Below are 25964 nucleotides of genomic sequence, written 5' to 3' on the forward strand. Positions count from 1 at the left end.
GGATATGGGCCAGGTGCTGGCAGGTGAGACTAGGTTGGATTTGGTTAACTGGTCGGCATGGATGAGTTGGACCGAAGAGTCTGTTTCCCTGCTGTATATCTCTATGATCCCTGTTTTTTTAAATTCACTCATGAGATGTGGACGTTGCCTGTCCTGCATTGCCCTGGAGGTGGAGAAGAGCTGGTTTATTGAATCGCTGTAGTCCATGTAGTGTAGATAGTATCATTAGGGAGAGAATTCCAGCACTTTGAACTAGTGGCAGCAAAGGAATATCAATAAATTTCTTAGTCAGGATGGTGACTGGTTCAGTGGGAAACTTACAGGTGATGGCATTGCTGTATATCTGCTGACCTTAGCCTTCAAGATGGAAGTGGTTATGAATGTGATGAATTTCTATAGTTTCTGATTGATAGTATACATTGTTACTAAGTGTTGGTGGTGGAGAGAGTGGATGTAGTACCAAACAGGGTGGTGTCAAGCTCCTTTTATTGGTGCTGCACCCATCCAGGCAAGTGGAGAATGTTCCATTGTACTCCTGACTTAAGCCTTGCAGATGGAGACTTTGGGGAGGCAGAGGAGATGGCCCTGACAAACCAAACTGGGCTTCTCTGAACAGGTTATTGCTGAGCAAATGCTGCTTGATAGCACTTGACACCTTCATTACTATCGCCAGAATGGCCTTTGCAGTAACCAGTGCTTTCAGCCCTTTCTTGATATCAAATAAATCAACAGTTGCTGAAGACTAGCATCTATGATGCTAGTGACCACTGCAAAGACCAAGATGGATCATCTACAGCATAGTTCTGGCTGAAGAGTGCTACAAAGAGCATCAGCCTTATGTGTTGTACTAATGTACTGGGCTCTTCTATAACGGATTATAGGGACACTTATGGAACCTTAAAGTGTTTAGTTGGTTGGTTATGAAGAAATGAGCTAAAAGATTGTAACTAATCAGTCTATTGAGAACTCATACTAATTTCCTTAACTTTTTTATGGAAAAAGAGTAAATTTATCAATTTCACAATAAGGAGTTGCCCAATTTACAAACCCAATGATTGAAGTAGAATAATTAGTAAGCTACACTTTAAGGCAGGTTAAAATTAAGGCACTTTAATTGAGGAAAAGTAAGTTGAGAATTTAAAGTAAAAAAAGATTCAAATAAAAGTTCATGCTACAAAAGCAGTTTTTTGTGTTTAATTAGTATCCCAAAAGGTGGAAGCAAAAACATCCTTTCTATGTCAATTCCCAGCATAAAGTTAATTTAGATGTTATGTGTGCTTCATTCCAGAACCACTTTACAGATTACAAATTTGAACAACTGAACTTCATTACATATTCACAATTGGAAATTATGAAATTAAATTGGGAAGTTCTCACAAAATTTAGTATTTGAAGCTTTCAAAAATTGCACAAGTGCCAACTGGGCTATCCTAAGGCTACTACTATACCTTTTGTCTTAATGTTGTGGTTTTAGTTACTGCTATTTAATTTTAGTATTGGTGCAGAAGGTATTCACTTTTCAAAACAAAAACACAACCCATAGATTAGGTACTGTTCTCCTATCTGCAATTTTCAACATTGGGATGCTCTCCTGAGTGGCAAGTTCAATTGTAATCATACATTACCTAGATATTATTGGTATTATGATCACATTCTCAAAGCTAAGAAAATGTTACAGAATAGTGCAGCACAGGTTTTGTAAAAAAAAATGCAACATGGTTTCTTTAAGTTTGCATTAAATGTAGATTTAATTAATTACTTTCCTTTATACTGAGCTAATTTGGATGAATATGCTAATCTTCACTGTACAAAAACATCATATCTTTCTCCTAAAATATCATACCTGACAGGTGCCCAGTACCCAACTAAATTTGAAATCACCTCAGTCAATTATGGAAAATAGCTGCTTACATCCAAAAAAAAAGCTCATGCATATCCACACGCAAGGGAAACATTGGATGTGGGAGTTAAAACCAAAGCTTCAATTTCTATTTGAAAATTAACACTTCAACAGTTTAAGAACTCCAATGCAAGTTTATATCCAATGAAGTAAGCATTCCCATGTTTTACTATTTGTGTAATTATCCATTGTGCTGTTAAGAATGTGAATTCTGGCTTAACTAATTTAAATGTAGTGTAGAAGAAAGTGAGACCTACAGAAATTAGGCAAACAAGATGAAACACCTAATTACCCTTTCTACTGCCAACTACATTTTTTTTTAAAACTCATTAATCAACAGAGCTAAAGGGTGAAAGTGCTGCACCCTTTGTACATTAAATGTCCATCCCAACATCTGAGAATAAAGACAATAAATTCACAAAAATCAATTTAGTTTACAGAACATAAAGTGCAATTGGTTCTTCATTCAAGATAAACTGCTGCTTGTCAGTTAAATAAAATCAAAACATAACCAATTTACACAACTTTCTCAGTGAAGAGGTCAACATTTAATATTCAAATCAACTGAATTCTTTAAGATCTTCTCAAAGATGAAACAGTTCACTTTTTGTCTTGCTTCCCCGGTTTTTCTTGTAATCGGTAGTCAACTAGAATAGCATTTCCAGTTTCTTTCGCAGTGCGTCGTGCCACAGCCTTGATACCCAAATGATCAATGTTAAAAGCGGTCACACCAACATTGATGGCAGAGTTCACAGCATTGTCTGTAGCTTTCCCAGCAGCGGACCCATACCTTTATCAGAAAGGAGCATTTTGATGATTTCAAGAAGCAAAGCAGAAAGAAAATACTAGATTATTGCCATGCTAACATGCTGCACCCTTTCCACAGAATTAATTTTATTCAAATTTTAAAAGGTTCTCTTTCCTACATGCCAGTCAGTTTCTGGAACTTGATCAGATAAAGATTTAAATATATCTGCACATTACAAGTCAATTAACAATACCACAAGAAGCAAATGTGACTGTATTAAAAGATACAGACAAACTGAAGTAACTCAGTTGTGAGATAGAAGAGTTAAGGATCAGTTCTTTGATTAGTGGCTGGGACCCTCTAAGTGAGAGCTGCAAGAACAAAAAACAACAAATGGGAGAAGGACATTCATTCTTCTAATCCTACCTTCCATTCCATAAGATCTTCGGTCTCAACAACCATTGAGCCAGCTTCTTATAACCCTCAACTAATATTTAAAGTTTGTTTACTTCCTCTTAAAATACTTTCGCTGATGTAAAGGGTGTGTTTCCATGCTGTATGAATTTTTGATTCCATCTACCTTCCACAATTCTCTGGGATAGACAATTCCAAACATTTGTTATCCTCAAGAAATTCTTTGTCCCAGTGAGGCAACTTGCGGCCAATATACCATGATTTCTTATGTGAACCATGATAAGTAGATCCTTCCCATCCCATTCTAAGCTTGAACCTTGGCGTCAACATAGCCTTTGGTTCTCTATCTTTGCTGCAGAGAACATAAGGGAATATTGCATATTATGATGTGTCAAGGAGAAAAAGCCTCTTCACTTGACAAGGAATATCAACATTGGCATCACCACGCTCTTCTGGCTGAGGTTAGGTAGCACAGCACAGGGATGAATTCTGGGATTATTTTGAAGTATAAATTACACACTGTGCTGGTGAGATTTTTCAGTTGACAATTAGATCTGAAGTAAGAATGCTAAAGCAGTAAGTCAATAAAAGATGACATCCTATTAACCCTCCTCTAAACTGTAGGAAGTGATATCCCTTTTTTCCCATCATTGGTACCAAATTTCAAATACATTAAATACCAGTTTACACCATTGGCAAGATAAATTAAGTTAATGGTCAACTTGGATTTTTTTTTATTAGTAATCTAATAATTTGTCAAATTCAATGTGGGTAGACTGAATCCCCACAGAATACAGGCTCAGAGGAAAGAGAACTAACAATCAATAGGATATTGGAGAAATGAATCAGTCAACATGAACACACCTTAATGATTCACAAAATGCTGATCAGGATGCATTGTCAGAAAAGGGAAAGCTAATTTAAAGTAATTAATTTCAAGTGAATTATGATTAAAGCGAATTAATTCATTTTTGAAGTGTAACTTGTGTTTCTGCAACAAAGTACAAAGCACAGTTATGAACAAAATAATGTACTGTTTTGTAAATTGAATTTCTAATTAATTCTGCTTTAGATAAGTACTTACTTATGTTTCACTGTGTGGACGGTCTCGGCTGCAACATTTTTGGCTATGCACTTTGCTGCACACTCTAAACCATTCCAAACAGTGGCAAATCCTGCAGGGATTAAAAAAACAACCAGCTTCAACTTACATGAATTGAGTATTCGCCTAGGAGATCACACAAGGTTGAGACAGTCCTCAATTTCCAATCAATATCATTCAAGAGTGTGAATACCTATCAATGGTTGAGTAAGAAAACAAGAAAATAACAAACAGACCAACATCAGAGGAAGGTGCAAGTAGGGCCTTTGGGCTGACAAAGATCACTGACAGAATGGAGCAAAAATACCACTAACACTTGAAGGGAAGCTGAAGGATTTTAAATGGGTTCATAAGAACATAGGAGTTAGTGAAGCCTGTCAAATACTTTAGAAATGCAGGAGATTCAGAGAACAAGAAACCATTCACTACTAAACCTTCCTTTAACATCTTGAAGTTAGTTTAGAGGTTAAAGTGAGGTTAGAGGAACAAAAGCTCAAATTGTTAATCATGCATTTTAATACTAAGTAATAATAGTTCAATGAGGAAACACATCTTTATGCAAGTGTAGCAATCTTTCACTCAGGAAAGCAGTGACAGATAGATCAAATAATTTTTACGTCTAAAATTGGAAGAATTTTGCTGGCCAAGGAGAGTAAGAGGTTATGGAACTAAGGTGCATAACTGGACAGTACTTTGGTTAGGCCACAGCAATTCTGATCACCACACTGGAGGGGGTGCAGAACAGATTCACCAGGATGGAACAGTTTAGCTGAGAGAGGCTGGAAAAGATTGGGTTATTTTCTTTGAAGCAGAGAAGGCAGAGAGAGGACCTGTTTGAAGTGTATAACATTAAGGGGCATGGACAGGTCAAACAGGAAGCAGTGGTTCCACTTAAAAGGGTCAAATAACAGGGCATAGGAAACTGAAAGGCAGGAGATTTTAGAGGGAGAGGGAGGAAAAAATGTTTTCACCTGGAAGATGATGGGAATCTGGAATGCATGCCTGGGAGTGTATTTGAGGCAGGAAACCTTGTCACTTTAAAAAAATGTACATGGATGAGAAATGTAATTACATTCAAGGTTTGGGTCAAATGCTGTAAAGTGAGACCGGAATAGATTACGAGTTTTTTTTTTGTCAATGTGGACTTGATGGTCCAAAGTTATCTTCTATACTGCATGGTTCTATGGTGACTAAATGGGAGGATATAATCAATACAACTTCTTTGAAGAGCTGTTTAATGTGGTAACACTATTCCAATTAACACACTTCTCCCTTTGGGCGCAGTTTCTGCTTCAGTACAAATTACATTCATCTCTATTGTATTGAACTGAATTGCATTGCCACCTACTGGCCCAGTTATCCACTAGATTGAAAACCTTCTGATTATGGTTGCACTGCTCCTTATTTGTCATGCTCAACGTCAAGGAGACCTCAGCTGGAATTCTGTCTTCAATTCTGATCACCAAAGTAGAGCATAATTTACTCTTCATTTTGCACACAAAATTCTGGGGTACCAACAATAAGAAACTTCAGCATATCTTTGGGATAAAAAGCAGATGACGAAACACTGTCTTTCAATTCTGTCCAGTCATTCGCAGTAAATCGTATAAATCCCACACAATCAGAAGTCAAATTTTATGGAGTCAAGAGTAACAGGGAAAGTGAATTAACCTTTTCATCCTGAGAACAACAAAGCTGTAGATCAGGAACGGTTATTCAAGTGACCAATCTAGTTGCAACAAAGGTAAAATAGCAAACTGGATCAAAGTGTTTTCAGAAGTAGAAGCAAAGAATAATTGTTGATGAATCCTATTGTTTCCAAATGGGACCTGCACGGCATAGTACTAAGACTCTGGTTCCTTGTGGTATCATCAAATGATTGCCTTTAGAGGCTAACAGAAAATTGAGGATACAAAAGAACAGCTTGGAACGACTTAGAAAAGTATACACCACAGGAGGATATCAATGGACTAGTCAGGTGGATTGAAAACTGGCAAATGGAATTCAATGTGAAGAATGATGAAATGCAGTTGTGAAGCCTAACAATGGGAATACACAGTAAATAGTAGGAAACTAAAAAGTGTAGAGGAATGGAAAGAACTTTCAGTGTATATTCACAGAAGTGGCTAAACAGGAAAATACTTGGGTAACTTGCTTCTATTAACTATATGCAGAATAAGAGCTGAGAAGTAATGCTGGAATTCTACAAAGCACAAGTTAATCCATAACTCTTTTCTTAGGGACAGAGGAAGCTGAATGGAGACCTAATCAGTGATTAATATCATTAAAGGATTTAAGTATAATGAATAGGAAGGCTCTATCCTCTTGGTTAAGGTTTTCAAATCAATGTCCCTTAAAAAAAAAACAGGCTGAGTGGGAATTCAAGGGAAATCTTTTCACTTGCATGGGAATATGGATTAATCTGAATGAATGCTTATTGGCTGCTGTGAACACAGTGGACTGAATGGTCTCCTTCAATACAGTACATTCCACTTGTGTGAAGTGGGTGTTACTGCCTAGGCCAGTGTTTATTCTCAACCTTAATTACCCAGAGGACAGTTGATGACATGTGGGTCTCGAGCTCCATGCAAGTAATTTACAGCCGTTTCTTTCCCTAAAGGACGAGTGAGCCAAATGGATTTTTTTGACAGTTGACAATGGCTTCATGATCATTACTCTATTTCAGATTTTTTTAAAAAATGAATTCTAAATTCCACTATATACCATAGTTGCTTTCGAATCCAGGTCCTCAAAACATTCTGCTTCTCTAAATTAACAATCTAGCAACAATACAACTAGACCATAGTCTTAAACAAGTTGTGGTGTTTCTGGAAGAGCAGAGGGGTATATTGAGATGCTTAGAAAGCCTTGATGGATTAAACACTCTTTTTATGTACTTAAGTCATGTTCAGTTATCAAAGTTCTTCACTAATCCAAATAATGCATACCTGAATGGTTGTATAAATTAAGTTAATATTCCATTTATTTGATTTCTGCCCGTTTAACCAAAAAAATTGATTTCAAGAGACAGTGAGTTAAACATGTTTAACTACTTGGAAAAGTGAAAGGAAGCCAAATAAAAATCAGCATGTACCTTGAACTCCACTTGCTGCCACCACCAGGGCTCCATCTAGATTCGCTTTTGAATTATTATCTTTCTTTATAGCTTCTGGAATCAGTTTACTTCCATGTTTCTTTACATGTGGAGCCAGCTCTTTTCCAACAGTACTAGCAACAGCACAAAGTCCATCCACTGAGAATTTAAAACAACATCCTTAACTTCACAGTTCTGACAAATGCAACTAATCAATACACTTGCAATAAGGAGCTTCAGTTTAACTTAAACACAGAAGTCTCAGTGTTGAAACCTTATTTATAGTAAATCAAATAATACAGACCAAACCCAAGGGAAAGCTGCAAACTGCTTTTTTCCTCCATTTGTCATTATATTGCTCAGGCTGATGCCATGACATGATTCTCCTTTTGTTAGTTACAGCTCCATTATGCCTTTAACAGAATTTAATTTTGTTTAGGTGGCTCCTGCCACATTTAAAAAAACACTGCAGGTGGAACATTCCCTGTATACTTAGTTACTTCTTTAAAAGTGTCCCATTTGTATAGGTGACAATAGACCAGCAGGCAGCTGTAATTGCCACAAAATTGTATGGATCTTCTGGTCTAGCAATGGAGAAGCATATGTCCATTACAACATTTAAAAAGACATCCTTAACTTTCTATTGGCTGCAGAAGCTTATTCTCCCAGCCACATGGAGTGAGAATAAGTGAGCTAAGTAAAAAATGTTAGCGTGCCACAGCTTCAGTCCTTTTTATTCAAGCTTTCTTTGATATTTCAATTCTAAAGTGTATGTACAGCTGAAATGCAATCTTGTGTTTATCATTTTAAAATGAGATTTTTTTTTAAAAGTATATTTTTAATTCCAGCTTCCCAACCCACCACTCTCACCCTTCCTATCTCTGCTCATAAATATCTCCCATAACTTCCCACGCAATCCCCATATGATCATTCCCAACTCCCATCCTATATGCCATAGTCATGCAATCATTTACTTAATTCAGTTGAGTCTGCAAGAAGAGACAGTTAACACTACAGTATGTTGTCAATGATAGAATGTTAAACTGCTGTAAAGAAATACTGAAGTACAACATTTTCAAATTATATTGTGCAAACTAATTTTTCGTAAGAACATAATACAGCTCCATCTTGAGATAGTCACTTCCTGTGTGAAACATTCCTTCAATGTAACCTACTTTGTGTTATTTGGGCAACATGCTTAGGATTCTCTGGTTCAGTTCATCTGCAGGAATATATCAGGAAAAAAAATAAGCTCAGCTATTCATCATTATCTATGCATTGGATACAGGGCAAGTTATTGCAAGATCTCCAGCATCTGCAGACCTCACTTTCTCCTCAAGTTATTGCAAGTGTCTGGATCAAAGTTCATGTTAAAACTTTGAAGGTGGATTTTAGTTCTCGGAAGATCAAGTTAATTACAAGGCTGGGTTATAGAGACAGTAGAGATACCAAAACAAAATACCCACAAGTCAGAATGGAAGAATACAGCTATAAAACAGCAGGTGGGCTGAATTAGTTAAATAACTTTAAGATTGATTAACCTTATAAAGAGAATGTTTGGAGGAAAGTAGTAGTAACCCAGAGTACAAAACGGTTATAAACCACATTATTAAGCCAACAGTAAATTTGGTGGGGTTTAATTCTTTCATATACAATAAATCTTGAGCTTGTTTTGATTTTTAAAAAAAGAGAAATATTGTAGGAATCAAATAACATTTTTTTCCAAGGCCACCTCTTGATTATGTCAAAATCAAACTTTGATTTTATTTCTCATTCTTACTGACTCATTGATTAGGCGATACAATCACATAACAATGCCTGTTGACAACTGGCAGAAAAGAAGATTTTGTAGAATTCATCAACGTCTTCATTAATTATAACCCTCCCTTAAACTTACAGCCAGAACATAAAGAAAGCATTGATTTCTGTGCAATAATTTCCACAGTGCTGAAATCAGTACAAAAACAGACATAGTTAGCAATAAAATACTTTTTCCAAAACAGCTGTTTCACTTCAACAAAGCCACTATTTTAATGCATCTTCCAGAGACTGTTGAGCTCACAGCTAATACATTTTCATTGTATATACACAAAGTGAAAAAGTCATCCAGGCACTGACTACCCTATTTACTGCAGATCTGATATCAATCCCAGATTTAAATTTAACAATGGATAGTGCTAATTACAATAGTAGCCACTCCATTTCTCCTTTTCTATAGTAGATCCTGAACATATGCAGCCTTAGGCTAGAGATTCCACCTTATTTTGCAAGGAATTCATTATATCAATTTTTTCCCTGGTTTACAGTTAGATGGGATTAATTTTTGCCTAATTTAAAACTATTTTCACTCTTTCAGTCTCCTCCTCAATTTCTAAGTACCCATTTCTCATCCAGTCCTCCAAAGTTTAACCTTTAACAACATTGCAAGTTAGCCAAGACCATGCACAAACAGCAGGAATCCTTTCAAAAAGGTAATCCAAAAATATACTAACGGCTAATATCTACTGACTTGCCATGGTCCCAAACCTGTAACAGCTGGGATGGGATGGTAGAGGAAGGGAGGGATGCCCTTGAAAGGGGAGGATGCCAATTTAATCCACAAAAATTAACTCCGGATTTTGCAATACAGTAATGAGGCATCAAGAATCAGCCAGGTAAGCCATACCCAGTATTCAAAAAATGATTATTTAAAAGGAGTCTAGCAGTTGGAAATCCACAGCAATCATTGCTGTCTAGGAGCTTGTAATGCCAAAATCTTGCTGGCAACCCCAATGTGAGTCATATCAACAGTTTGAGGAGCCTTTTTCTATTATTTAACCATTTTTCGATTCCTAAGAAATCCCTTCCTAAGTGAATATTGAAGTGTATTGGTTGTTAGCTTACCCAAGAACTGGCTGACTTTTACAGCCCCTCCCGTTGCTTGTCTCGCAACACTGAGTCCTTTTTCCACCGTTGGACTTATTTTTACAGGCTTATCTTCAGGCTGAATATGTGTTCTCAGTTTAGAAGCTCCTTTTTGGATTGCTTTACCAGTGAATTCAGCTCCCTTAACTAAACCCCAGCTCAACCAAGAGGCTCCTGAAAAACAAAGTTAAATTGTCATAAAGTAGATTTTCCACCAAATTGCTCAACATATACTAACAAGTAACAAATTTAATTGTGATGCTTACAGAAATAGGTAATGCAATATCCTTCATCAGATAATCTTCTCCATATACATGCAGAGTATAAAATAACTATCCAAGCAGCTCCAGTCTAATTCTAAGGATAGATCTTGAAACCAGCTGGAACCATAACAGCAATTTCTTTTTGCTAATAAACATATTTACAAAAAAAAACTTTATAACTTTAAAATATAGTTATAAAAAAATATAATAAAAATTACAATATAACTACCAACCTACCATATAAAACAAAAAAACCAAACCATACCCTCTGAAAAACACCACCAATAAATAAGTGACTAAAAAAAACACAGAAGAACAAAGAACACGAACAATGCTCCGCGCAAAGCTCCCAAACAAAAACAAAAGGGACCATTGTATATGTATCCATATTAACTCGGGAGACTCCCTTCCAGGGCCCAGGGCTCAGCAAACCTAACCATCCTGATTAAACGAATGCCTTAGTTAAGATTGCAGACAAATCTGTGTCTAAATAACTCAAAAAGGGCAGCCACATCTTATAAAAAAGGTCTGTTGTGTGGCACACCATATTTGAGAGAAAATCCAAGGAAATGTGCTCCATAATTAATCTTCGCCATCCCAGCAAGCCCGTCGTTCTCAGACACCCAATTCATCAGAATATTCTTCCATGCAAAGAATGAATATTGAATAGTTTCTTTCCATGCCTGTCAAAAGATGATAAATTCGATAGACCTAGGAGAGATGTCAGATCTACTTTATCTTCAGTCCTCAAAAGCCTCCCTATCACTCCCACCAGAGCGCTCCAATAAACACGGAGTGTGTGGCATGTCCAGAAGCAAGGTGTAAGAGTACCTACACCTATATTATATTTGGGGCACATTGGAGATGCTTTTCTTTTTAAAAAAACTTCACCAGATGGTCCACTGCCTAATGAACCCTGTGCAGAACTTATAACTGCATAGCATATGTCCTATTACAGATCAATATCTTTTGTGCATTCTCCCATATGTCTTCCCATGTTTCAGAAGAGATCTCCACTCCTAGCTCTTGCTCAGAGACTTCACATAACCAATTAATCTCCTGCCAGGCCCTACCACCCAGTAGGCGATAAAAGGTACAAACCAAGAGAGAGTGTGCTTGTGGCACACAGCAACAGCCTCTCTGTATCAGGCTTATAGGGCTTAGTGAGAAGAGTAGTCTTCTTCTGAAGAAATCACTAGCCTGAAAAAAGACGGAGAAGATCTCTACAGGGCAGCCCGTATTTGCGGCTCAATTGCTTGAAGGACATCATAACCTCCCCCTCAAATAAGTCTCCCAAATGAGAAACTCCTTTCGCTGCCCATAGTTTGAACCCCGAGTCCATCATCTTTGATCGGAACCTCGGCATACCAACTGTGGGGGTGAGTGGTGAAGTCTTAGATGAGCAACCCTCACTCTGACGCATTGCTCTCCACGCCTTGACCGTATTAACAACAATAGGGTTCCGGCAGTGGTCCATAATTGTCCTCATCTTACCCATGAACAACGGGTTAACAAGAGGGCACCTTGCCCGGGAGGCCTCGATATCCAGCCATATTGAGCCTGGATTGTTACCTGCCCAATCGCACACAAAAGGACAGCAGAGAACTCAATTGATACCTCCTAATGTCTGAGAAATCAACTCCTTCCCATCCTTAAGGCAACTGCAATTAGTTTGATGAGGGGCCGCCTATGATGCCAAATGAAAGAACTAAAGCAACCCATAAGCTTCCACAATGTTGACCTGGGAAATATTATAGGGAGCATACACATAGGATAAAGCAAATAAGGAAGGACATTCATCTTAATAAGGACTTTTCGGCCCAACCATGAAATTGGAAGAGCTCCCATCTCTGGAGATCCCGTCTAATATTGTGAAAACAGATGAACAACATTAGTTCAAAATAACCGATCAAATATGGGGGTAATAAAAATACCTAAGTATTGGAAACCTGCCCACGACCACTTAAAAGGGAACCTAGGGCCCCTTCAACCTCTGGCACTTCCTTAAGGTCCCCCGAAAGCAGAGCCTCCAACTTTGCAAAGTTGATCTTATATCCTGAAATAGCTCCAAATGAATTAACACATTGTATCAGATGGGGTATGGAGGTCATTGGGTCCGATATAAACAGGAGGACATCAGCACACAGTGTATGCGTGTGTCCTCTCTATCCCAGTTCCGGAGTGGTTATGTGGACATTCTGACAAATGGCTTCTGCCAGCGGCTCCATCACCAACGTAACAAACAGTGAGGGGGCAGCCTTGACAACTACTCCTGCCAGTTCTAAAGTTCCCAAATGTCACCCAGCTGATGACGACCAAGACCAGAGAATGGCAAACAAAACCTCCACCCACCTAGCAAAAATCCCATCCAGCCCAAACCACTCTAAGACATAAGAGATATGACCATTCCACCTGGTCACATGCTTTCTCTGCATCTAAGGAAATCACCAACCCCTGGATCAATCGTTGCTGACATGCTTGGACCATATTCAGCAACCTTCTAATATTATTAGAGGAGCTATTGCCCCTTATAAAACCCATCTGGTCCTCTTTGACAATAATATCAGACAGTACCTTCTCCAATCTCAGCACCAAAATCTTCAAATCTGAATGTAATAGAGAGATGGGTCTCTATGAAGCACAATCCTCAGGAACCTTCCCCCTTCTTAAGGATATGGGGAAATATTAGTTTCCTAATCAAGATACACTAAATACTTCCCTGGCATATCCCTATACTCTAACAGTCTTTGTCTAACAAAAGGTTAGAGGTTTGTGGAAGTACTGAATTCAGGACGGCCCGGAGGGCTATGACCCACTATAGCTTGGTCACCGAAGGCTTCGCAAAATGTGCAGCCTCAGCGGCTTTCAGCAACATCTCAAGTAGACACTGCTGTTCACCTTTATCGTTTCTGACTAGCCAAATAGAAATACCTAATCCCCTAGCAAAGACGTGCCTAAGTTGATAGAGACTCCTGAAACTCCCTCAAAAAGTATTCCATAGATTTTGAATCCTTGAGCAATAAAGGATCCACATGTCAGTTCAACTTAACGAACACCTTCCACACTGGATCATCTCAAGACACCTCCCTCCCTTTTCTGGACCCCCCAGTCTCTATTTCCAGTGACCAACTCAACACTGACATCTACTTCACACCTACCAACTCCCACAGCTACCTGGACTACACTTCCCACCCACCCTCCTGTAAAAACACTATCCCCTACTCAGAATTCCTCTGCCTCATTTGCTCCCAAGAGGAGCAATTCCATTCCAGAGTATCCCAGATGCCCACCTACTTAAAGGACCACAATCTCCACTCTCACATGATCAACACAGCCTTCCAGTGCATCTCCTCCACTTCCCATACCTCCTCAGCCCGTGAACCCTACCCCTCCAACCACAAGGATAGAACCCCCTCCCAGTCCTTACCTTCCACCCCACCAATCTCCGGATACAACGCATCATCCTCCGCCGTTTCAGAGTCAGACACCAGCGATATATTGCCCTCCCCATCCCTATCAGCATTCCACAGACACCATTCCCTCCGCAACTGTTTCATTAGGTCCATATCCCCCACCAACCCACCTTCCACTCCCAGCACCTTCCCTTGCCACAGCAAAATTGTAAAGGCTGCGCCCAAACCTCCCCCTCACCCCTTCTATATCCAGCAGATATTTTTCTGCAAATACAAACATTTCATCTACTGTGTCTGTTGCTCTCGATGTGGTCTGCTCTCTACATTGGGGAGACAGGACGCCAACTTGGGAAATGTTTCAGAGAACATCTGAGACATGCGTACCAAACAATCCCACCACCCCGTGGCTGACCACTTCAATTCCCTTCCCACTCTGCCAAGGACATGCAAGTCTAGCCTCCTGACACCTAGAGGAAGGACGCCTTATCTTCCACCTTGGGACCCTCCAACCACACTGCATCAATGTCGATTTCACCAGTTTCCTCTCATCTCATCCCAGATCCAACTCTCCAACTCAGCACTGCCCCCTTAATTGTCCCACCTGTCCATCTTCCTTCCCACTTCTCCACTCCATCACCCCGCCATCTGTATCTCCCCATCACCTTCCAAACTACATTCCTCTCAGCCCCAACCGCCCTATATTTTATCTCTCAGTTCCACCACTGCCATCCAACATTTCTGATGAATGTTGACTCTCCCTCTCCTCAGATGCTGCCTGCCCTTTGTGCTTTTCCAGCTTTACATCCAACATTGAAATTCAGAAGAATCAGTCAGCAACTCAAAACGTTGTGAGCACTTTCAAAGTCCATTCCTGATGGTGACATTCATATCTTCTAAAAACACAGTTCTCTCTCTTTAACATGAACTGCTTACCAGTTAGAATTCCACGAGCCATTTTTCCACTCCACTCCGGTAGAACAGCATCTTGGTCTGTAGCTTGTAATTCACGGTGAATCGGAACAGTCTGGCTCAAATTAAGTTCTCCAGCTGAAGCTTCTGGATCCTACGAAATACATAAATAAATAGTAAAATGTAATTGAATTCACAGTACAAGATTGGTTGCTTATTAGCAGTCACTTAAAAGCTACCACTCAAATTAGTGTTTTCTTTCAGGATTATACTGTTTTATACAAAAGATTAATATTAGAGATTATAATCATCCAGGAATTTATGTATCCAAAAGATTCATAAATTAATTTGTTTATAGGACGTGAGTGTCACTGGCTAGATCAGCATTTATTACCCAAGCCTAATTATCTGTAGGGCACTTAAGAGTTCATCACATTGAGAGAGTCTGGAGTATTGCATTAATATTTGCACAAAGACTAAGTTAAAAAATGCGTTCACACACAAACACAAGCATTTGTCCCTCATCTCCTATCTGAAGTTCTGTCTACTACAGTGGAAACTGCCTTGGGTAGGATCATTTTGTTCATGTAGGTCTACGACAATGTAAACTATTCAGATTCCAAATTTTGAACAATATACTGAAGTCTGAATAAACAAAGAAGATTTCAATCAAATTTATTCAAGAATGTCAATGCACATACATGTTTCTTTAAAAAAAAAGATTTTTTCTTGGGACTCTCATTAGACTGATTACCATATTCTCCATCAACTGCTCAATAGTCTGTAATTCGTTCTTATTCCCCCCCTTTTTCTTCTTCAGCTCAGCGTTTAGCGGCAATGAGCATTCGAGCATTTTTACTGGCATTGTCAGAGTCAAGCTCAAACTGAAAATTAACTGGAATTTTTCTGGTCTTATATGGTTATATTACCTCTTATTAATAAACCATTGGTTAGGACACATCTTTTCTTTATTTACATTTGGTAAATTTAGTTTATGCCTGTGATATTCTTTACCCATTTAATCTACTTAGCGATGGCAACACTATCATTTTGCATCCTTTCCAACAATCAGATGGCAGTGCTAAGCTAGCTAATGTCAATTTTTAAAACATTCTCCAAACATTATCATTGTTAAAACTTCACTAATTGAATCAAGTGCTTGAAAGTTTGTCTGGAGTTTTTTTGCAGCTTCAAACTTTCAATCCCTGAAGTTACCTGGACCTTTAAATAAGTCATTTGTCTCAGCAAGTCTTCAAAGTGTTCTCTGTCCGATTGTGGAAGCTCAGAGGATAGTACTACTCCAACGTAGACACCAGGATCTTGTGACATTATATCAGGAAACATGTAGACTCCATTGTGACACTGCAGTACAGGAGACTGGCTAGGTATAAGCGGATACACCCAGTCACAAACCTAACAATAAACAATATGAAAATTATTTTACATCCATCTACAAATTAACTCAAATAACATAATATTCACTCACTCCGTTTTTATATTACCATCTGTGCATGAAAGGCCTAATTATGCCAAGTTAAAATCAGATATTCAAGATGATACTTTACACTATTTGAAGACAATGTTTAGCTCTAATTTTGAAGCACAGTTATTAATGTCATGTAAGAAAATACAGCACTCAGTTTGTGCACAGCATCCTCCCACATATAGCAATGAAATAAGTGACCAGATTATTTGCTTCAGGCACTAGTTGAGGAATAAATTGTAGCCAAAACACTGGAAGAACTCACCTGCTCCTCTGAGTAATGCCATGGGATCTCAAGACATCCATCCAAGGTAGGAAATTATTCTTAATTTAATGCCTCATCTGAAAACTAGTAATTCTGAGAGTAATATTCCCTCCCTGGAGTCAGGCTACATTATATACTCAAGCCAGAGTAGACAAATTTTTCGACATTAACTCAAAAGCAAGCACACTGCTACTGAGCCATGACAGACACTAGAATATTAAAAATATTGTGAAAGGTACATTTGCACTGTAGAAAAAAACTTGCAGCTCTGATATGGTGTAAATGGTCTGCCCCTAACAAGCTGCAAAAGCTGCACGTGAAAGTGTGGGTACGTGAATCATAAAATTGACCAAAGACATTTTGAACACAAGGAGGCACATAGCAAGGCATTTAAGAAAGCAATGGCTGAATTTAGGGAAAAGTAGTTAGCCAAAAGTTTCATCTACTAACAGTAGATTTGGCACTTGCTGAATGAGAACAAGAGTGGAGAAATTTGTAACTGGACTGAAAACAAAGAATTGTGTGGGACTTAAGGCTGGATTAGATTCCATAACTGAGTGAATAATGTTACAAACGCAAGATATGGGATGTGGAAATTAAAACTCAAAGTTTGAGTAGTTTTAGTGTCAGCAAGCAGCTACAAGAAAAATCTGAAAATAAAGTATGGTATTTGGGTGGCATGGTGGTTCAGTGGTTAGCACTGTTGGCGCACAGCACCAAGGACCTGGGTTCACTTCCACCTTCAGGTGACTGTCCATGTGGAGTTTCTGTGGCCAAAGTCAAAAATGTTGAAGAGGAGAAAGGTTAACATGCATTATTTAATGTGAGACCAGCAGCCAAACAAGGCATTCATAGTTATAACATTTAGGATAAAAAAAAAGGAAAGCATGCACATGGAAGCTAACCACATACTAATAACTTTACTGAGCAACACAGAGATAGGATGCGTGGGCTACAGTGAAGGAACCTAGAGACATACTACGTACATCAGTAAAAGTAAGCTCTCTCGAGATACATTGAGCACATTGAAACCACAAGATGGAAGACTGGAGAGGTATCAGAAGTATGGATTGTTTCACATTGCTCATTTTACCCAAAAAAAATCCATGTTAGTATAACAAGCTGCAGTTTAAAAAGCTAGACAATGACACTGACCAGAGTTTAGGATGAATGGGTTTAAGAGTCCATGCAAGAAAGGGATACAGAAGAGCAGTTCGTGACTTAACCTGCACTGCATGATAATCCATCTGATAAAGGAGGAAGACTGCAGCTATGATGCAAGGGTAGAAAATAGCACAGGAGATCACTCAAAGAAATATTGTCAAGGTTGTATTTTTAATTTATTCTGACTAGTTTGTGTTTAATATGTCACAAAATTCATTGGCTCAAGACAAATTTATGCATTAACCTTTTGAAAGGACAAACTCATTGAATGCCATTGGCACAGTGGAACACAATTATCAAATGAACAAGTCGTAAGTTCTGTAGATTTAGCTGAAGCAAAGTGTTTTCAAAATCAAAAGTTTGTTTGAATTTTTTTACTTTTAGCATAGTTGTAAAAAGGTGGACATGGGGACAAAGACAATTTCCACATTTAATCTCTTAAACAGAGGCCCAATATTCAATATCCAAACATAGGAGTTAAATCTATTTAATGGTGCTTCATTTTAAACCATTTCCTCTCAGCTTTCTAATTCCAGCTTAATGTTTAATAAAAAGATAGTTTGAATTTATAAAACTGAAAATTATAGGCTTTAATTTCTTCATAGGTTTTCTATCTCAGGCAATATGCATTCTTACAGCATTCTACTCTAGATTTAGCTTTCTTATACATTTGCTTGAACATTGACACTTAATGTTGGTGAAGAGACTGTCTTGCCCTTATTCCTTAATTTCTCATGCTATCCAGCACTTGCTATTATTTACCGTCAATAAAATTTCCTAAAAGCAAAACAGAATATTCTTGGTAAATGGCTCAAAGTTCTAGCCTTTGTTTTATTCTTCATCACACACATCTCCTAAAAATAATTTAAAAATCCAAACCTCTTATATGATACAAGAATTCCATATTCCCTTCAAATCATTATCTTGCAAAAACGTTCTGAAGCGCAGTATAAATTGTGAAAAAGATTACACATTTGGAACTACAAAATGTTAAATAAACTTTCTGCAATAAACTAAAAACATACCTGCAGAAAGGAAGGTGGCCGATTTTGTGCTGCACCAGCATCTGAATCAGAAAATGTCACAACACGGAGATATCCTGGATATGAGGGTGCACTCACTTGCCCATCAGGTGTTACATAGAATATCTGCACTCCTTGTTCAATTAAAATGAGCTCATATGCATCTATGCCAAGTGATTCCAATGGAGGAGGATGGGTGCTTTGTCCAATAGCATCACCGCCAATAACAGCAAATTCACCAGATTCAGTTCCATAGGAAATGGTCTTGTGTCCTTCCACAGCCTCAGGTGTGTATACAGGGGGCAACTCATTCAATGCAGATGGAGCGTCTGGTGACAAACCAGCCGCTACATTCAAGGAGCTTCCATTGGTAGTTGGACTCACATTCATAGCAGAAGGTTGAGTGTCAGACAGAGTGCTTGTCAATGTTGAAAATTTCTCTTCACAAGGTCTTGGCACAACTGGATATAGTCTTGACTCCACTTTTGAGTTGTCAGGTCCTGAAGTTTCAGAAAATTGGTTTGTTTGATTAGATACCACTGAGTTATCTTCATGCTCCAAAATAGATAACCTTGTTTGTATATTATTTAATGTTGCACTCATCTTATTCTGCATTTGACGGGCTTTGTCCCACTGGGGACCTGTACATTCTGGACTATTTGATGGAATAGTCAATCCTTTAATTAAATGGCTCTCTCCTTGCCTGTAATACTGCTTTGCAACTTCTTTTTGACCATATTCATCTGCAGTGAGCCCTTTATTAACAAAGGTAAATGCCTCTTTATATTCCTCCTTAATACGATTCAGACTTTCGGCTGCATTCATATTTGCAAGGTTGCAGTGGTTCATACCTAAACAGAAATAAAGAAATACATCTAAAAGAAAATGTTTTGACAGACTTAAAACCAAACAAGCAGAACTGGAATGTAAATACAACTTAAAGCAAATGCAGTGATCTCCCACGTTAGACCTGGAATGACTTTCCATATTTTCTCATTATAGCTCACAAGAATGCCACAAAGATACTCAGGTCAAATATATTACATACAATTCAACATACAACCAACAAGTATACAGAATGAGATACTGTCCAAGCCCCAAAACCTTAACACTCACATAAAGCCAACAGAATTATGGATTTATCAGAACATGGATGCTTGCCACATATCACTAAGAATGCCAATGAAGCAGTGTTTGGACTTCTCAAAGTTTATGAACTTCACTGATCACAATCCTGGAACTCACTACCTAAATCACATTGTGGGTGCACTGACATCAAATAGAGTTCGGCAGATCAAGGCAGCAGCTCACCACCATCTTTCAAGGTCAATTAGGGAGGAGCAATAAAAGCTGACCTAGTCAGCGATGCTCTCAGCCCATAAGTGAATCTGAATTTTTTAAAAGATCAAAAGGACTTAAACATACATGTTGGGGTGGAGGTGCAAGCAACATATTGGCAAACTTATTAGGAGTTTGGGGTGAGGGGGACAACAGCTACTCAGTGGCAGAATATAACTCATTGTGATCACAGTGTTCTACAATTGGCCTCAGCATTTCCAGAGTCATTTTGTGTTTGAAACATGAACTGTTATCTCTCCACAGATGCTGCCAAACATGATGAGTTTCTTCAGTACTTTGTTTTATCATCAGTCATTTCTAAATATGATGCAAAGCTTAAAAACAAAGATTTAAAACAGTCATACAAACTTGCTGGAGGCATTACATGAGATAGTATAACAGTGTAGACGGGAGCAGAATGTTGCAAAAGGGATATTGCTCGATTAACTGAGTCAGCAAAACAATAGCAGAGAGACTTCAATTGTGGAAACACACAAGTTCATTTGCTTGGAGCCTGAGGAAAACAAGTCCAAAATTTTCTAAATGGTAAGAAGCTAGAAACCACAAATGGATGAACCAAACAATACTGTAAAAGGTTGAACAGATTTTTATGGATGATGCACAGTTTAAGTTTTCCTTAAGATTCAATACGCCATGAAGGCTGTGAATAATCTGGTTCGACTTCAGAATTGCCAAGAAAAGAATGCTGAGAGCCTTAGTTTTGTGACGGGAAGTGAAGACAGCAGTTCAACAATCCCAGTATTTAGCTGAAAAACACATTAGTTCATGTGTCAGAAAAGCAATCTCACATTGTGAAGATAATGTGATATGGATTGAGAGGATGGTGGAGAAGTAGACGAAAGTGGCACCAGTGTATGTATGGGACCTGATGTGCAGATTTCAAGCAACATTGCCAAGGTAGAGTATTTCGATGAGAAATAGGAGGACAGTGCATAGTCAGGAATAGATTCAAGAGAAAGACTCGAGAGGTAATAACGTAGGAGAAGACAGCACAGGTGATTTTCTAGTCACAGAAACAGAATGAGCTGCCATTCCCAACCAGCTGAATAATGTAGAAAAAGAGTTTGCTTTTCAACTTGTCGAAGATTGCAGACAGGTCAAGAAGGACAAGGAAGGATGTGTGTCATGGTCATAATTAGATCAATGATTATTTTTGACTTTGAGAAGAGTTGTTTCAGTATGGTGGCATGATTAGTAACCTGTTTGGGTGTATAATGACATCTCTGAACAGAATGATTCGAAAATATCTGCACACGCCAAAGTGGGTACAGGGCAAACAGTCCCGAGTGTATTTGTGCACAAGTTATTGAAAGTGGTAGACTAGCATTGGGTTTATTAATAGAGGCAAGAGCAAACAGGATACGCTGAACTTGTTTAAGAGATTAGTTTTGCCTCAGCTGAAGTGCTAGGCACACACTTTAGATATGATTTGGGTCCACTTTTGTTTGTCATTTGTATAAATGACTTGGAATAAGAATATAAGAGACATGTGGATGACACCAAAATTGGTGATGCAGTGTTCAGTGAAGGTTATCTAAGATTACAAAGTGACCTTGGTCAACTGAGTCAATGGACTGAGGAGAGGCAAATGGAGTTTAATTTGGATAAATGGGGGGTATTGCATTTTGGTAAAACAAAGAAGGGAGGACTTACACAATTAAAATAAGGGCTTTGGGCAATGTTGTAGAGCAGAGACCTCTAGGGGTTCGGGTACATAATTCTTTGACATTCACATCACAGGTAGATAGGGTAGTCAAGTAGGCATTTAGCATGCTTGCCTTCATTGCTCAGAGCTTTCAGTATAGGAGTGAGATGTCATGTTGAGATTGTACAGGATATCGGAGAGGCCTCTTCAGGAGCAGTGTGTCCAATTATGATCGCCCCATTATCAGAGGGATATTATTAAACTGAAGAGGGTTCAGAAAAGATTTATCACAAAGTTGTCAGGAATGGAGTATTTGAGTTATAAAGATAGGCTGGGACTTTTTCACTTGAGCATACGAGATTGAGGGATGACCCTATTAAGGCTTATAAAATCAGGAGGAGCATAAATAACGTGAATAGCAAAGGTCTTTTCCCCAAGATGGGAGAATTAAAACTAGGGGGCATACTTTTAAGATGAGAGGAGAAAGGACACAAGGAATAACTTTTCTTTTACACAGTGGCTAGTGTGTGGAATGAACTCCCAGAGGAAGTGGTGAATGTAGGTACAGTCATAATGTTTAAAAAACATTTCGATAAGTACACGAATAGGAAAGGTTTGGAGGTACACAAGCTAAACGCAGGCAGGTGGGACTAGTTTATTTTGGGAACATGGTCTGCATTGACTATTGGACCAAAGGTTTCCATGTTGTATGCCTTGAAAACATTTTTACAAAACCAAAATCAACAAAAGGGCCAATATGGATATATGCACTGATAATGCAATTCATGAAATTTGATCAGTGCTTGAAGCATACCATCACTACAAAAAACAAAAAATGTATAATAAAAGGATCAAGTTCATCTTTTCAAAGCTGCAAATCATTTTTATAAGCAGCAGCACTGATTTCCTCTTTCATGCAGCTTTATTAAACAATGTTTGGATTTTAATTCAGCTACATAAAGTACTACAAGGAATAACTGCAAAATGAAAGCACAATAGCTGATTGTGATACCTTATGAACAAAACATCATGTGATTAGGATTACTATGAAAAGTCACTATCCACAATGACTACTGTTGTTCACAATGTAACATTCTGTTCACAAAAGTATAAAGCATCTTAACTCTATTTGGCACCAAGCTATTTTAAAGGGATACACCCCGGAGAATCTTCAATTTCAATTAGTTCTTTAAAAACAAAAGGCAGGATGGATGGGTTTCCAATCAGCTCGTCAGCTTCTTGGCAGTTGAAGATATAGCAAGATATTTTAGTGGTTCAATCTTAACTCGCCATAGACTGTACTGATCACCGATTCTGAAATTCAGCTTTGGATCTACCATGGAATAAAAGTTGCAAACAAAATGCCAATATTCATCAATTAATCTTTTATAATATTTGAATTACTTATAGGCATTAGTTTACCCAAGAACACCAAGAAATTGAGTCAGCCAGACAACCCATCCCCTTGCATTTTAAACACCAATATATCATTTACCTACCTTACAGCTTTGCATACCTGTGTGATAACAAAACATTTCTTGTATGAACACACCAAAGTCCCTGTGAGCATTAACATTTGCAAGTTTCATATAATTTTTAAAAATCTACTTTCCTATCCTTACTTTTAAATTAAGAACATTACATTTGTCTACACTTACTCCATCTGCCATCTTGTTGCCCTCGTAATTAACCTGTTTATTTCTCTTTTCTGCATCTTTGAATCCCCCTCCCAGTTTACAAGGTAAGATTCAAATGTATCATCAGCTAGTATGGAACCATTAATTTTAATCTTTATCCAAGTCATTAATATAGATAAGAAACAGCTGAGGCCCCAGCAATGATGCTTGCACTCTTCATGAATCACATTCCACCAACTCAAAAATGACCCTTCATCCCTACTCTGCTACCTGTCCATTAACCATTTCTCTATCCACGCCAATACAGTATTCCCAAATCCTCAATCCCCTTCCAGGAGTGTAAACCTTTTGTGTGACACATTCTTGAACATCCTTTCAAAATCCAAGTATATTACATTTGCTGGTTTCCAGCTTCCAATCTGGTGAGACTACCTGAGAATTTAGGATGGTCATAACCAGTTCCTCCACTTTTCCCACAAGTGCTTCTTTTAGATACCTAGATTACAGACCATCAAGACTCAATGTTTAGTCTCAAGTTTCTATGATACATTTTCTCTGCTGATTACCTCAAGTTCATCATTCTTTTTAAGCCTTCAGCTACCCATCGGAATCGTATCTTCTACTGTGATGGCAGATAAATTATTTGTTCAATATCACTGCCATTTCCATATTCATACCTTTTTCTGTTGGTCTCTATCACTAAAGGGAGTAAACTACTTTTCTATTGGCAGACATGTAAAAACATTTTATATGCTTAGCTTGTTGAATTCATATTCTATTTTTTCCCTTTTTAAAATTCAAAAGTTGTACCGGCTTTTTATTAGTTTCTAAAATAGCCCCAACACACAAAATTCTTTGCCATTTTATTTGCTATACGGTACTTTTAATCTATCAGTTTCCTTAATAAGCCAGTGTTTATTTTGCATTTCAATGGAATGATCTTTTGTAGAAAATTTTGAATTGTTTGTTGAAATGGTTTCCATAGTGTATCAGTATACCTTTTACTCTATTAGCCCCATCGACTTAACAAGTTTTCCCTCATATTTACATTATGTTCAAGATCTGTTTGTAATTGAAGTATGTCACTTTCAAGTTTAGCACAGAATTCAATCACACTGGATCTTTTACTGAGATTACTAATTAAACGTGCCTTTTGCACCATGCTAGATCTAAAACAGATTTACCCCCTCGTCAATTTCACAATGTACTCTTCTGGGAAACTAACAAACTAATCTCCTTTGCCAATTTGATTGGCCCAGTCCAATGAAGCTTAAATTCCAGAACAAATATTTTAACTTGCTTTGCTCAATTCCACAAAATCTAAACTGCAAGAGACTCGTTATTCAGCCAATCAACACTTCACTTTCACTATTTATATTTATCTTTTTGGCACACTTAATTACTTCGAATTCTCTCTGCCCGTGCACTTACCTCCACTTCACCTGACGAAGCAGTGCTCCGAAAGCTTATGACTTCAAATAAGCCCATTGGGACAATAACCTAGTGTTGTGTGACTTCTGACCACATCAGAAATGTAAGGTGGAGATGCTGGAGAACACCAAGTTCCTGGAAATCAGTAGGTCTGGTAACATCTGTAAAGAGAAATCAGAGTTACCATTTCAGGTCTGGTGAAAGGGTCACTGAACCCAAAATGTTAACTCTGATTTCTCTTTACAGATGTTGCCAGACCTGCAACTTCTGTTTTTGTTTCTGATCTACAGCCTCCACAGTAATTTCCGTTTTTATTAGGTTCCTGGGAGTGATGATCACCAACAATCTGTCCTGCTCCACCCATGTTAACACAATGATCAAAAAAGTATAGCATCATCTCTACGTCCTCAGGATGCTAAGGAAATTCAGCATGTCCACAAAAAGACTCTTGCCAATTTTTATAGATGCACCATAGAAAGCATCTTACCAGGATGCATCACAGCATGGTATGGCAACTACTCTTCCCAAGATTGCGAGAAACTAAAGAGAGTCATGAACACAGCCCAGAACATCATGTAAACTCGCCCTCCATCCATTGACTCCACCTATATTTCCTGCTTTGGAGATGCCAGTGTTGGACTGGGGTGTACAAAGTTAAAAATCTCACAACAACAGGTTATAGTCCAACAGGTTTAAGTGGAAGCTCTAACTTTTGGAGTGCTGCTCCTTCATCAGGTGATTGTACTTTCCTCAAATAGTCATTGATATGAAAAATGACTCAATCTGCACACTTAATTAGTGTATGTCTTTTTGATACCAGCTGTCGCCAGTGTTCCAAGAGTCGAAAATCCTTGTTCCCATACCAATGTTTGAGCCATTTGTTTAATTCACCAAACAACTTGATTCTATCCCAATTGATAGATGATTCAAGAATCCAGAGATGATCACTTTTGAACCTTTGCATTTGAATCCTAACTCCTCAAAATCTCAATGCCATCCTCAATAAGCCAGTTACATAGAACATAGAACATAGAACAATACAGCACAGGACAAGCCCTTTGGCTCACGATGTTGTGCCGAACATTTGTCCTAGCTTAAGCACCCATCCATGTACCTATCCAATTGCCGCTTAAAGGTCACCAAAGATTCTGACTCTACCACTCCCACAGGCAGCGCATTCCATGCCCACACCACTCTCTGGGTAAAGAACC

The 25964-nt window shown here is 38.3% G+C and overlaps 1 protein-coding gene across 3 annotated transcripts in view; it reads right to left on the reverse strand.

Moving 5' to 3' along the window:
- Positions 1-1094: 1094 nt before the first annotated feature.
- Positions 1095-25964, reverse strand: part of sparta (spartin a) — a 30085-nt gene continuing 5215 nt past the window's right edge. The window contains exons 2-9 of one of the 3 annotated variants that reach the window (XM_043692077.1): positions 24754-24914; positions 18685-19532; positions 15963-16160; positions 14772-14901; positions 10142-10336; positions 7259-7417; positions 4147-4237; positions 1095-2690 (exon numbers count right to left, since the gene is read on the reverse strand). In XM_043692077.1, coding sequence (XP_043548012.1) covers positions 2501-2690; positions 4147-4237; positions 7259-7417; positions 10142-10336; positions 14772-14901; positions 15963-16160; positions 18685-19530 — 1809 coding nt within the window. In that variant the 5' untranslated portion in view covers positions 19531-19532; positions 24754-24914 and the 3' untranslated portion in view covers positions 1095-2500. The other 2 variants (XM_043692076.1, XM_043692078.1) reach the window with 2 other exon arrangements.

The sequence above is a fragment of the Chiloscyllium plagiosum genome, chromosome 6, assembly GCF_004010195.1.
Source record: "Chiloscyllium plagiosum isolate BGI_BamShark_2017 chromosome 6, ASM401019v2, whole genome shotgun sequence".
Taxonomy (NCBI): Eukaryota; Metazoa; Chordata; class Chondrichthyes; order Orectolobiformes; family Hemiscylliidae; genus Chiloscyllium; species Chiloscyllium plagiosum.